Here is a 12,531-nt window from a genome sequence, read left to right as displayed (position 1 = left end):
AGGCCATATGGTTTGCTACCCAGCAGAGCTCTGGCCTATTTATTATCCCTTTGACTCACTGATCACCAGTCCTCCACAACAACAAAAGAGCAAGGATGTTGGTTATCTTTCAGAACGAACTATCGGAAGCTGCAAAGCAGAATGTCCAGGCGCTAAATCCAGTAGAGATTTAAGTTTCTCATTTTAGCCTTCCATCTAAAAGGGCAAGCTGGACATTTCACACAGTTGTTGGATTGAATGATGTGTAGGCCTTGATGGCATTCTTGGATACAGCCAGCATTTTCAGCGCAGGTTGCCTCTCATGCTCACAGAGATGTACGTATGTATGAACACAGCAATCCCCAAGATGTAGATGAATGCAGCCATTTTGATGGAGGAGAGGGCTTTGTTAGCAGCATACATAACCAGTCACTTCTCAAAATAAAGAGCATCTAGGAACAGCCTGAGACCTTTCTGCACCTGAAGAAAATGACAAAATGGTGCCTCCCTCCCCAGCAAGAAAGAAGGGATGAGTGAAGATCTACATCAGATGCAAGAGGGGGTGGTAATAAGGCTCTACATCGGATTCTGCTGCCGTTGTGGATCCTGCCATCTGAGGTGGTCACCTCACCTTGCCTCATGGGTGGACCGGCCCAGAGTACGATGGACTACACAAACACATAGGCTTGCTTCACAAGCCATCAGAACTGGCCTGTTAAGGTCTTGAAAGTGCCACACAACTGGTTCTAAAATCCGAACTATAGCTGCAAGGTGAAGGGAATTAGGATGTCACTTGTACACATAAATACACACCTTCATTATTTGAGCATGTTATTCAGAAATGGCACATAATACAGACATCCAGATTTGACAAATGCAGCAGCTGAGACGGACACAACGAAAAAGTTATTTAGCTTCTGCCCATGCCTGAATAGGCCAAATAGGAATGCCCATTTTCCGCTCTTAATAACAGGGCTGCTAAAGAGCCAGAGTTGGGAAACATGGGTCTCTAAATAAAGAGCTACTATCCCCAAACCACCAAGAGAAAAGCCTAGGCAGAAAGTTTTCATCATCACTTTTTTACGCTACTCAGCAACGTTCCATTTCACTGACGGCCCCAGAGTCTCACCACAACTCAGAGCCATGGGTGGACTCACCAGCCAAATATGTCCGCTCCGGCGCATACTCAACTTCGGGGGTGGGGGGTTGGGGTGGGAAGAATCAACTCCTCAACAGGTGAGGCTGTGAAACATGATCAGGGAAGACAAAGCAGTTCCCGTCAGCGCCGTGCTGGGAAGAACGCATCATTTGCGCCGCACTGGGAGACATGCTTGAAACAGTAGTGCACTGAAATCTCAGCAACACGAAATAATCTTTGCCATCTGTCTGAACAACTCAACGCTCCTGTTGCAATCTGAAGGAAGGCTCCCAGAGAAACACAAGGGCCTTGCTGATGGATCACAAGAGCCCGTCCCTCCTTTGGGGGCCATTTTCCTCATAACTTCATGCTGCGACTAAGACATTGTGATTTGGGGCCTGCTGGAATCAAACTGGAAGGCATTATGTGCCTTGGAGAGTGGATGAAAAAGAGTAGGGAGACCCCCATCTTGAATTGTGCTAGGCTCTTGTCTCCAAAGAGCTTCATTCATTCAAGAGGCTGTAAGTATATTCTGAAGTAGAAGTGAAGAGCCCCTGAAGCTGATGCAGCATGAAATCAGATACAAAACTTTGCTCTACGGTTTGTTTCAGGCAACAGAGTTGGACAAAGTTCGGAATGTTAAAGCAGTGTCTACGATTCCACTCAATCATTTTTCAAAAATGAAGGCGGCCAGCTTTTCAGTTCAAGTATTTGTTTTTTTTGGATGGGGGAGCTGTTATAAGAAATCCATTTATTTATTTATTTATTTATTATTATTATTATTATTATTATTATTATTATTATTATTATTATTTATTATTTATTATTTATTATTTATTATTTATTATTTATTATTTATTATTTATTATTATTATTATTATTATACTGCCTTTCCTCCCAAAGGAGCCCAGGGTAGCAAACACACCCTCAATTCTTTTAAAAGGCATTCTTATACCAAGTTCCCTCTGTGGTTTTATTCCCAGTCCAAGGGCTTAAAAAACATGTACGTCAATTGCTTATAGGTCCCAATGTTATCTAAGCACCAATCCTAGAAGCAGCCCAAGAGTTCATGCTGCCAGATTTCAAGGGAGTAATTGATAGGTTTTTTTCCTGATGTGACATGTCAGCATCCTACCAGTCTGACACCATATTAATCTCCAGTCCAATACACTGAGAACAGGGGTGCTACCACTACCAGCCTTCCCAAATAAAGGAACAGACAGTGCGTACAAATACAACTCTGCAAGCATGTATCAGTCCACAGACTCAGCTTACTAGACCAAGGTTTAAAGTAGGAAAGGATAATACGTTCAGAATTCTCAAGTTACCAGAAATGTGAAAACAGAAGGTTCCCTATGGAATTAATTGTGGTGGAGAAGAAAATACAGGTCTACAACTAATGCTGTGAAGACACTATAACTTGAAAGCACATTAACAGCACATTTCTCTTTAAAAAAAATTCTGGGAATTGTAGTTTGTTAAGGGTTGCTGTGAATTGTAACTCTGTGGTACATAAACTACAGCACCCATAATTCTTTGAGGGAAAGAATGTGCTTTAAAGGTATAGTGTGTATAAAACCCAAGTCTCTGGGCCCTTCTTCTATTGGTCTAAGATGCACAAGCAACCTTCATTTGGACGCAGGGAAGGAGGGGCAGTTCTCCCCACCCCAAAAGAATGCTTTCCTCCTCCTAAAGAATCTCAGTATTGGAGGGTGGGACTAGCTTAGGACACCAGGAGTTTTATAAGTCATAAGGGTCACAACTTCAGCAAAGCATCCAACACAGAGAACAATGAGCTCTTTTCCATTCTCTCCCACATATTTGCTAATCAACCTGGGAGCCATATGGAAAATCTAACAAGCACGATGGGAAGGCAGACAGGAACAATTCCCGTTACTGAAAAATGGCATCCAACATTTGTCCAAAGACTACTGGAATACTTTATTGTATCATATGTTCTTATTTTAGCATTTGACTAAAATTTGGGAGTTCTCAGAAGTCAATGTCTGGGTGTTGTTGTTTTTACTCATTAGGAATCAAGCATCGGCATTCTAGGCACTGCTTCCACAGCCAGACATTTCTATCTACAGTAAGTAGAAAGAATTTCCAATTTCTAAGCAGATAAGGAGAGGCCCAAGGCCCAGAAACCAGAAACCATGCAGCCGAACATAGGGACACACACAGACAACCTTCCCTCAAAACTTACACCATTTGGTACAAAAATTCTTGAGATTGTGTAGTTTGCTATACTCTTAAATGGCCAAACAGCATTGCACATTAACCATTTTCACAGTGTAAAAACTTCTGCTCACAAGTTTGGTAAGAGCTTGGTAGACTGTGTGCGTGTACATTTCAGCAAGTTACCCACATCTCCAATTTTCACAACTGCTGCCACCCCCCAAAAAATTATATTATATTAGGGTAACATAACGACGGGGAAGTTAGGTTGAAAGCATTGTTCAAATACCAGGAAAGTTATTCTGAAGGTTTTAAGAAGCCTTCGAGTGCATAAAGAAAGTGATTGCATCCTTCAAGCTTGGCTGCAAAAAGGGCCATTTTCTCCCACTTTGCTTTTGTCCACAAGGATTCCAGAGTCAGTGCCGAAGAGAGAGAGAAAACCCAGGAACTCTAGTGCTTGTAACTATTTAGCATTAATAGCTGGATCCAGTTTCCTTTCCTTTCCTGCCGAAACGTTTCTGTTTGAAGCCACTAAACAGAAATAGTACGTTCCAAAGAACTTCAGCTATCAGGCTGCTGTTTTTTGGAGTTGTGCAACAGAAGCAGACATATTTTCAAAAAGAAACTTGCACTAGAATCATTGCCTGAAGTGTGAAGTTCAGCAATCTCTTCTCATTACAAACAACTGAACAGAGCTAGAGATCAGGGTGCCATGAGATTTTATGATCAAAACCAAAATTATTCTAGTTTAGCAATTGCGTACATATTACAAATGCAAAATAAAGGTAGGAGGGGTGTTTTACCATTTAACCGATTCAGACTAAAGTTGTGCACAAGTCAGAATACAAAAATGCATTCGGGTCTGAAATTTCTTGCTTGGAAACACATGTGCACTTATCTGGGGTAGGTACAAATGAGCACAGCAGGGCTCACCTTTGAGCATCCATGCAATCCTAAACACACTTAGTAGAGTAGCACCACAATCCACACAGGTCAAGATCAGTAGGGCTTAATCCCAGGTAAGCACATTTAGGAGTGCAACTTCAGTTTAATTAACTCCGTAAATGTGTTTAGGCTTGCACAACTTCATGACAACATTTGTCAGAATACCACAGGATGTTCTTCAGAGGTCCCACTATGCTCCATGTTCTGAAATAAGCCAAATCCAAAATAGATACCTCATAGTCTTAAGATTATTATAATCACCATGATCTTTGCTTGGAGCCCCATATCTGTAACTGCATAATTACTAGCTTCACAGAAGTAGTTTTTTCCAGGAGGAAAACTGCTTGCATGTCTGCGGAATTGGCCTTAGACTAATAGATACATTAATTAAAACAAGAGGCATTTTATTCTGGTGAATCATTTAAGCGTAAGTAGTGTGGTTCTGCTAGTGCAGGCAATCCCATCCCTAAAGCAAAGTGTTCTCTTAAATATTGACTTATTCCACTTACTGGATCTGGGAATCTCATTTGCAATTAGCTGCGTACCCATTCTTTACATGGGAAGGATTAATCAACCATTTTACAGTCTAATTTAGGTCGCTAATTTAATACAGAACTCAAGATGCTTTAACATAATTTCGCTAATAAAACCATGACAGCCAGTTCTTTAGCCAGCCACACATAGTTCTTTTTAAAATGCTATTGAGGATCAAACTTTTCCAAAAATAGCTAAAGAGATGCTGCAGATATTGAACACTTTATCTTCTCAGTTTTACCCTGTTTAGCTGTTGCTAACTCAAGAGTCATATATAGAGTTGCTTGCTGCCTTTGCCTAAGCAAAGTTAGAGATAATGCTGCTGTTTAGATCTCAGGAGCATTTCCATTTGAGATTACTGTTAGCATTTTAACTCAGAAGTTAAGGTGTAATTCAGTACACACTTATCGAGGAATAAATATCACTGAATGCAACAAGGCTTACTTCTGAGCAGATATGTATGTTTGCACTGTCTGAGGCTGAAATGTTTTAGGTGTGTTATAGTGTGTGTCCCCCCCCCCAAGTCAGTTTTGATACTGCACATATGGAAGCTTGCTTGCTTTAAAACACAACTTTTTCTCAATAGTTCAAGGTGGCTAACCTTGAAGCTTTGCAGTCAATATGAACAGAAAATCCCAAGGAGTTATTTCCTCCACTTCCCTTTAAGAGCCAACTGTTCTAGGCTAGTTGACTAATTTGGGAATGCTTAACTGATCAGACACACACAACCCCTACAATGCCTTGTTAATTTTCACTAGAAGCAGGGGCTTCCATAAGAATTTTTAAAAATAGTTTTTTAATGAAAAAAAAAATCTCCAAAATCCACAGCAAAACCTTTAAGTAGGACCAACCAAAGTATCACAAAATTTTCACTTGGAAATTAGTTTGAATGATGACAGAAAATGTGATAAAATGAATAAAAAAGTTTTAAAAGCCTGTCATGGCAGTAACCAACCATCCTCATCAAAAATTGTAGATTTCAAATAGTCCAAGTGGCAGATCTCCTGCTGAAACATATTGCACAAGAGGTGAATTTGCTGGTGATTAACACTTGCATCTCCCTTCAGAGGCAAGCCTTTTGATAAAAAATAATATCCTAAACTAGTCCCTAATCCTGGTCACATTTGTGCATAAATGGCTTCCTCGTGATGAGTTAGCTGCAAAAAACTCATAGCCTTTGCAGAATTTGAAAAAAAGACTTCTCATTTACTTCAATGGCTATATTACCACAGTTTTCTCTTCCCCATAAAATCAAGTAAGTTGAATTAAGATTTGTGGCTATTGTCTCAGTAATAATGTAATTGAGCCATAACCCAAAACATGAGCAAATTCAGCTATTAGAGCAGAGACAGGGTGGAGGAGTCCCATAAAAATGTAACCTATAGACGTACAGTAGTCTGGTGTCAATCCAGTAAAGAGGAAAAATAGAAGCCATTCAAAGCCAAAATAAAATTCAGTAGTATACATAGATCATTAGGAAAAGTCAGTATGGTTCTACTAACATGCTGTCACATTACATATCACCAACTCTGAAGTTGCTTTGGCAACGTGGAGAAAGATAGCGTTCAAAATCATACGTCAGTTCAAGCACTTGGCAGTGGAGTTTTTACGAAGTTGAAGTCCTATATACTTTACTTTTAGGAAAGATTTCCAATTAATTGAAATGGGGCTTACTTTTCTTTTCTTTTTTGAAAGGGAGGTGACTACTTTTGAAAAGGCACACATAGTAGTTTAGTTTCTGTTAATATTTGGTTGCTGAAGGGAAGGGACGGGACATGGTTCTGTTTAAGAAAGCATTGTTTACAACAGTAAGTTATACTCTAAACGCCCTTTCTTGGAGGGGGGGTGCTGCTGAGTGAAATTAAAGCCTACATTTAATTGATTGCAACTGTTAAAGTATTTTAAAGCAGAAATCATTAATCTGCCACTCAGGCTCTTGCCTCCGTTATAGATCCCTCCCAAATCTATTCTTCTTTACGTATCATGGCTTCCACTCGCAAGTCACAGTCCCCAGCTGAACTACCATAAGGCAATTTAGTCTTATTAAAACAGGACTAACACCCCAATCCAAGAGCTCGTTAAAATCATATAGGAGACTAAGATGGTTTAGTTTCAATAATAATCAAATTGAAGTAACTCAGCTGAAAAATGGTTTGCCCTTGCTGCACGGGCAGTTTGTGTCACGTGACAACTTCACAGCAGCTTGAATTGTTTGTGAGAGAACCAAGCTATTTCTCAGAGTTTTCGTAGACAGTGATTTAACAAAACAAAGCCCACGATTAAAGCAGCATGTTGTGCGCTGCAGCTGAAATCAAGCTGCCCTTAATAATTCAGCTTCAACTCAAAGCAGTGCTAAGCTGGAGTCTTTCTTTATTTTCCAAAAAAAGGGGGGGGAAGTTCCTAGGAAAAAGTACACCTCAATTCAAAAGAACAAGTTTGTGTATATTGGTTTAGCTTAAGAAACTATCATTTGCCTAACTACACATTGATTTTTTCTCTTGCACAGAAGTCCTTCCTTTAAACAGCAGCAGATTGACTATTTGGCAAAGTGGGGGGCGGGGGGAGTAGAAGGGCTCAGTTGGGCCTTAATTAGGAAAACTGTTACATCCCTGTTAAATAAAAGCCACCAGCCAGATCAACACCTGTAACTATTGCCATTTCGACATGTCATCTCCTTTAAGGCAACATTGTTCCAGCTGACATAAAAGTGGCTTCGACTAAGCTTGGATACTATATGCAAGGCTGCCAGTCTTAAAAAGAGATGCTGCTACATACAGTGTTATTTTTATGCCCGTCTACTCAGGAGGAATCCCTAGCAAATCCAAAGTGACTTACTCCCAAGTAACTGTGCATACACTGAGCCAGTCTCAAGGAGAAAGAGTTGACCAGAGAGAGAGAAAGAGGAAATAAAAGGAGTAAAACTGCAGGATTGTGCTGAATATGCCACGCAGGTAGAATCTCATGCTCCATGGCTTGTGTGGCTGGAGGGAGGAAGAGAGGAAAGCTCATAAACCCAGTGCTAAACCCATTTCAGCTTCCTCAAGGATGCCGGAATATTATTCTAGGCAATTAAGGTGGTCATATGTTTGGTTCCCATTCTTTCAACTAGCATCTTTCCAAGGCCTGCAACAATTGGACATCCAGCTAATCTGCATAATTCATATTTGCATAACCTGCAAACTTTTCCGATCAAGTCACTGGCACTCCAGACTCTCTGTGCTTATCTAGCAAGGCCCAGCTTTTTAAAAACCATCCTGAAAATAAGACTGACACAGAGAAAAGTGAGGACATGCACATTTGATCAAAAAGTGGTTGCATTAGCCAAAATCATGCCAAATGCAAAATAAAAATCCTGTGAAGTTGGGGTTCAATGGGGGGTAATTGGTACTTTAAATTAGTTACTTTAATACGGCTGTGAATGACAAACAGCACAGACCTTCCCAGCCACCTTACGTGTTAATGCTTTTGAGTTTCATCGTTTAACAAAACTGCACATCAAATGCACACCTTTAAGCATGTGGCTTTCCAGTGATTAAGTTTCCCCCCCAAAAAATAGTTAAACCACTTAGGCAGAGTTGAGGAAGAGTTTTAAATGCAGGCTCCCATTCCATCCACCCAACCCGCAACTTCTAAGCAAGTTGAAATTTCCCCCCTAGTTTGGCCTTTAGCAACACTTAATGGTTTTCGTCTTCCTGACAGCTCTGCTCATTAGCTACAAGCAGTAGTTTGGGGAGGATCTTTTAGAAAACCTTGAAGGCCGTCACCCTGGATAACAGAGATCCGGCTCTTCACAGCCTCGGCTAACAAAATTAGCACTAGCCTGCCTAATCAAAGGCTGTGGCGCTGGGCTGTGGGAGTGACAAAGGAGAGCCGGGGAGGAAGGAGCCGGGAAGACTGGGCCAAGCACAGCCTGCCTACCAAACAAGCGACTTGATCCTCCTGCCAGAGCAGAAGGCAGGAAGCCCTTGCTTTGCTTTCGCACTCTTGCTCACTTGGCCCACAATTCCTCCAAGAAGCATTCGTGTGACCCTAAATGAGCGAAAAAGCTTGGCGTCTCCAAATACGTTTCTATTGTGTCTTTCCATTTTACTTTAAAAACAAATACATCTCAAATTTCCTTTACTGAAAGCAACAACTGCATCTATTGATTGGTACACGTTAAATTGTTGCCACTGTTCTGGCTCTTCCTTAATCAAACCCTTCTTCCCTGTGAGATGTTTTAAATTGTGTCCTATTTAAAACAGAATGGTCTAAAAAAAAAAACAACCACAAACAGAAACTCGGCCATGTGCTTAGCATAGCACAGGTTTGGAATTTTTATTTGTAATTTTTCCATCTCCCTGCACAGATTCACTCAAAGTTCTGCAAGCTGGGGTTTTTTTAGGGGGTGGGGGTGGAAGTGGAAGTCACATGACTGAGTGCAGGGCTTGGAATGTAAAATCAAAACCATTTTTATTTATAACAGACAAGGCTCTCCCTCCAAGTTATCACCACCCTATAAATCAATGGACACCTCGACTGTACAAGGATTCATTTCCATGCCCTGACACATGTTGCACAGACGACGGCCGCATCCCATTACAGATGCTTCAGAGGCTTCTCTTCGCAGGTCTGCAGTCAGTCCCCATGAAGTGCAGAAGGTCAGCGGACAGATCCCTTTAAAAACTGCAGGGTGGTGGTGTTTTTAATCGCACCATCTCCCGCTCTCCCATGCATCTGAAGGAGAGGAGAGAACCACCTGCCGCTGGCTTGATAACTGGTGTCTACAGCACTTTCCCCCATAAGGTAGCGGAGGATTTCTGCCCCCCCCCCCCCGCAAATAAAATTCTCCCCTTTAGTAAGAGAACGGAGAGATCAAGATCGCAAGTCAAACAACACAGGCTGATCTTAAGAAAATCCGTTGCCCAAGATCTTTCGTTCCACTCTCTGCTCTCATTTTGAACTCTGGATTATTTTTCCTGCATGCCCTCAATAGGACATTTTTGTTTAAAACTTTCCCCCTTTTTTCCTCTCTAAAGGGTCATTTCAAAGAGAGAAGTCCATCGGCCAAGGACCGAGAAATGTGAAGCACGCGAGAAGCTGCTGTTGAAAATGACAAGGAAGAAGGCGCGCAGGAGACGGAGTGGAGCCGCTGCTGTCTAGACTGGGAAGGGCAACTATTTCTCCCAGTCCTGCAGAACTTAAACTCGGCAGGATCGGGCGGGTATGACCGCTACTACGAGGCCTTAAAACCATCCTCGCACCCCCCCCCCCGAGGACGCGTGAAACTGCCCAAAGGACTCCACAACCATTCCAGATCTATTTGTCGTTTTAAATCCCAGGATCCTTAAAAAGTACCCCATGGAGGCGCGTTTGCTCCACAAAGCAGGTCCAGGAAAGTTATGGAAGGTTAACTTTCATTAGCGTTTGCCGAGATTCAGTCGGCACAGCAGATCGCCGGGTTCCCGTGTCAAAATAAGAAGAATCCCGAGCGGGCTGGCGGAGCAGGAGCTGCAGTGCTCCCTTTCGCCCAACAGAGCTCACTACCTCTCCGCGCACGGCCGGCGCCTCCTTGCGCTGCCTTCAAACTCGCTCGCCGGCGCGCTGCTCAGATACACACGGACCTCACTGCCGTCTGAATGGGGCTGCGGGCTTTTTAGAGAGAGAGGGAGTGGGGTGGATCTAGAGCGAGTTCGGGTACGGCGCTTGAAACCGATTTGGAAGCGAGGGGAAGTTTCCCTTCCTGGCACTCGGCTCCCACCCTCCCAATACGCGCGCACAAAAACAGCCCCCAATACAAACGCCTAGCGGAATTAATCCACGCCGGGGCTCCTGGGAACAATAACTGCAGGGCAGCCGAGTCTCACCCCGTCCATCATGAGGGTCACGGACACTTGATGCCTGATACACTGGGGGCCGCGCGGGGAGACCTTGGAGAGGCCACCGGAGCCTCGAAACAACACGGCTTGGAGAGGACCCTCGAGGCGGCGTGTGGGCAGGCCCACTTACAGGCTCCAAAGGCGGCTCGGCCGGGAGGGCCAGTGGCCTCCCTTGCTTACTTCCCACCTTGACCCACGCCAGTTATTTCCCACTTCCATCCACATCCACATTTTAAACGCATCCCTCTTTCCCCGAAGGGAAAGCGGGGAGAAGGGAGAACCCTCGAACAAGTCGCGTCTAAACCCGTTACTTGGGAGTCAAGGCTACTCAAACTCCTAAGAGCTTCAGAGGTGGCTTTCGCCGCGCGTAACTGTTGGTGCAACGGAAAAGCAGGACGATTCGGCCCGGGTCTCTCTCTTACCTTACCCGCTCAACTCCCATCAACACCCAGTAAAAGCCCTGTGTGTTTTGGGGGGTGAAGTAACCAGTAAACTGCTAGAGAGTTCAGCGAGTCGCATTCTCCCTAGGAGTGGGGCAGAGGGAAATCTCCCACTTTGGGTCGATGGAGACACGTGGACGTGTTGCCGTCCATTCACACCCTGGTGGGGTCGTGGGGTCTCCGGTGGAGGCGGGCTACGCCTTCTGACCGGCTTCTAACGGCTCGCCCCCGACGAAGGGGGCGCCAGGCTACGCTAAAGGTCCGGGACGCTCTCCCCAAGGCTGGGCGTACCTGTACCAGGTGAGTCCCCGCTCGTAGTTGCGGTCGAAGAAGTGGGGCTCGGCGCCCACGGCCCTCACGTCGGGGTGCACCCGCAGGAACTCGAGCAGCGCCCTAGTGCCGCCCTTCTTCACGCCGATGATCACCGCCTGGGGCAGCCGCTTGGTGCCGGAGCCGTTGAGGAAGCTGGAGATGGGGCTGAGAGGAGAATCCGCGGCAGCGCCGCCGTTGCTGTTGTTATTCCCCCCGTCGTCGTCCTCGTCGTCGTCCTCGTCGTTGTTCTCCTGCTCGGGGCTCAGCTGGCCCTTGGAGCCCGGCGCCCGCAGCAGCAGCAGCTTGGAGAGCGCCGCGGGGTTGTGCGCCCGCCGGGCAGGAGGCGCCGAGCCGCGCAGCAGCAGCAGACCCGGCGCGGCGGAGGCGCACGCCCGGGCGGCGCACGAATAGAGCACGCAGAGCCACAAGGCGAGCATGGCGAAGAGCAGCAGCGCGAGCAGCCTCCTCCGCCCCGGCGGGGGAAGCAGCGGCGGCGAGGCAGGGGCGCCGGGGGCATCGGGGGGCAGGCGGGCGCCGCCGCTCAGGCGCAGCTGGCCCATAGGCTGCAGCCCGCGGGAGGCAACCCCGGCACCATGGCTCGCGGGGCCCGGACGGCGAGGCGAGCGCAGGAGGCGGCGGGGGGGGGGGGAGGCGGCGGCGGCGGCGGCAGCAGCAGCGCTCGCTCGCTTCCCGTCTAGTCCCGCTCTCGGTTGCAGCAAGTGGCGAGCGCAGCAGCGCTCCTTGGCCGGCCAGGCTGGAGCGCGGGAGGGCGGAGAGCAGGCGCGCCTGACTGGCACCCCTCGGAGCCTATAAGAGCCGCTCGCCGCATGGTAATTAGCCCCCTTTGGTGGAGCAAAGGCAGCCAATGGCTAACCGCGCCGCCCCCGTGGGCGGGGAGCGGGGAACTGCGGGAGGCGATTAGCCATTCTTATTGGCTAATGAGCCGTTAAAGAGCCCGCGGCAGAGGAAAGCCGAGAGGGGGCCGCCGAGCTGCTTCCGAGGCGGCTTCGCGGCAGACCAGACCGCCCCGTCGGGCAAGCCGTGGTTTCCACGCGCCCGCCCCGTCCCTGCTGCAGAGATGCGCTTACGGTGAAGAAGCAGCCAACGTGGCCAGGAGGCGTCGGAGACTGCGGAGTCAAGAAGGTTC

At 46.1% G+C, this 12,531-nt stretch overlaps 1 protein-coding gene across 2 annotated transcripts in view; it reads right to left on the bottom strand.

Moving 5' to 3' along the window:
* LOC114590716 (heparan sulfate glucosamine 3-O-sulfotransferase 3B1-like) overlaps positions 1-12,096 on the bottom strand; it is a 32,145-nt gene extending 20,049 nt beyond the window's left edge. Inside the window, exon 1 of one of the 2 annotated variants that reach the window (XM_077924301.1) lies at positions 11,364-12,096. In XM_077924301.1, coding sequence (XP_077780427.1) covers positions 11,364-11,944 — 581 coding nt within the window. In that variant the 5' untranslated portion in view covers positions 11,945-12,096. The remainder of the gene's footprint in view (positions 1-11,363) is intronic. The other variant, XM_028717126.2, reaches the window with a different exon arrangement.
* Between the last annotated feature and the right edge of the window lie 435 nt (positions 12,097-12,531).

The sequence above is a fragment of the Podarcis muralis genome, chromosome 2, assembly GCF_964188315.1.
Source record: "Podarcis muralis chromosome 2, rPodMur119.hap1.1, whole genome shotgun sequence".
NCBI classification, from domain to species: Eukaryota; Metazoa; Chordata; class Lepidosauria; order Squamata; family Lacertidae; genus Podarcis; species Podarcis muralis.
Note: the sequence above shows the minus strand (reverse complement) of the source record. Positions and strands in the feature narration are given on the sequence as shown.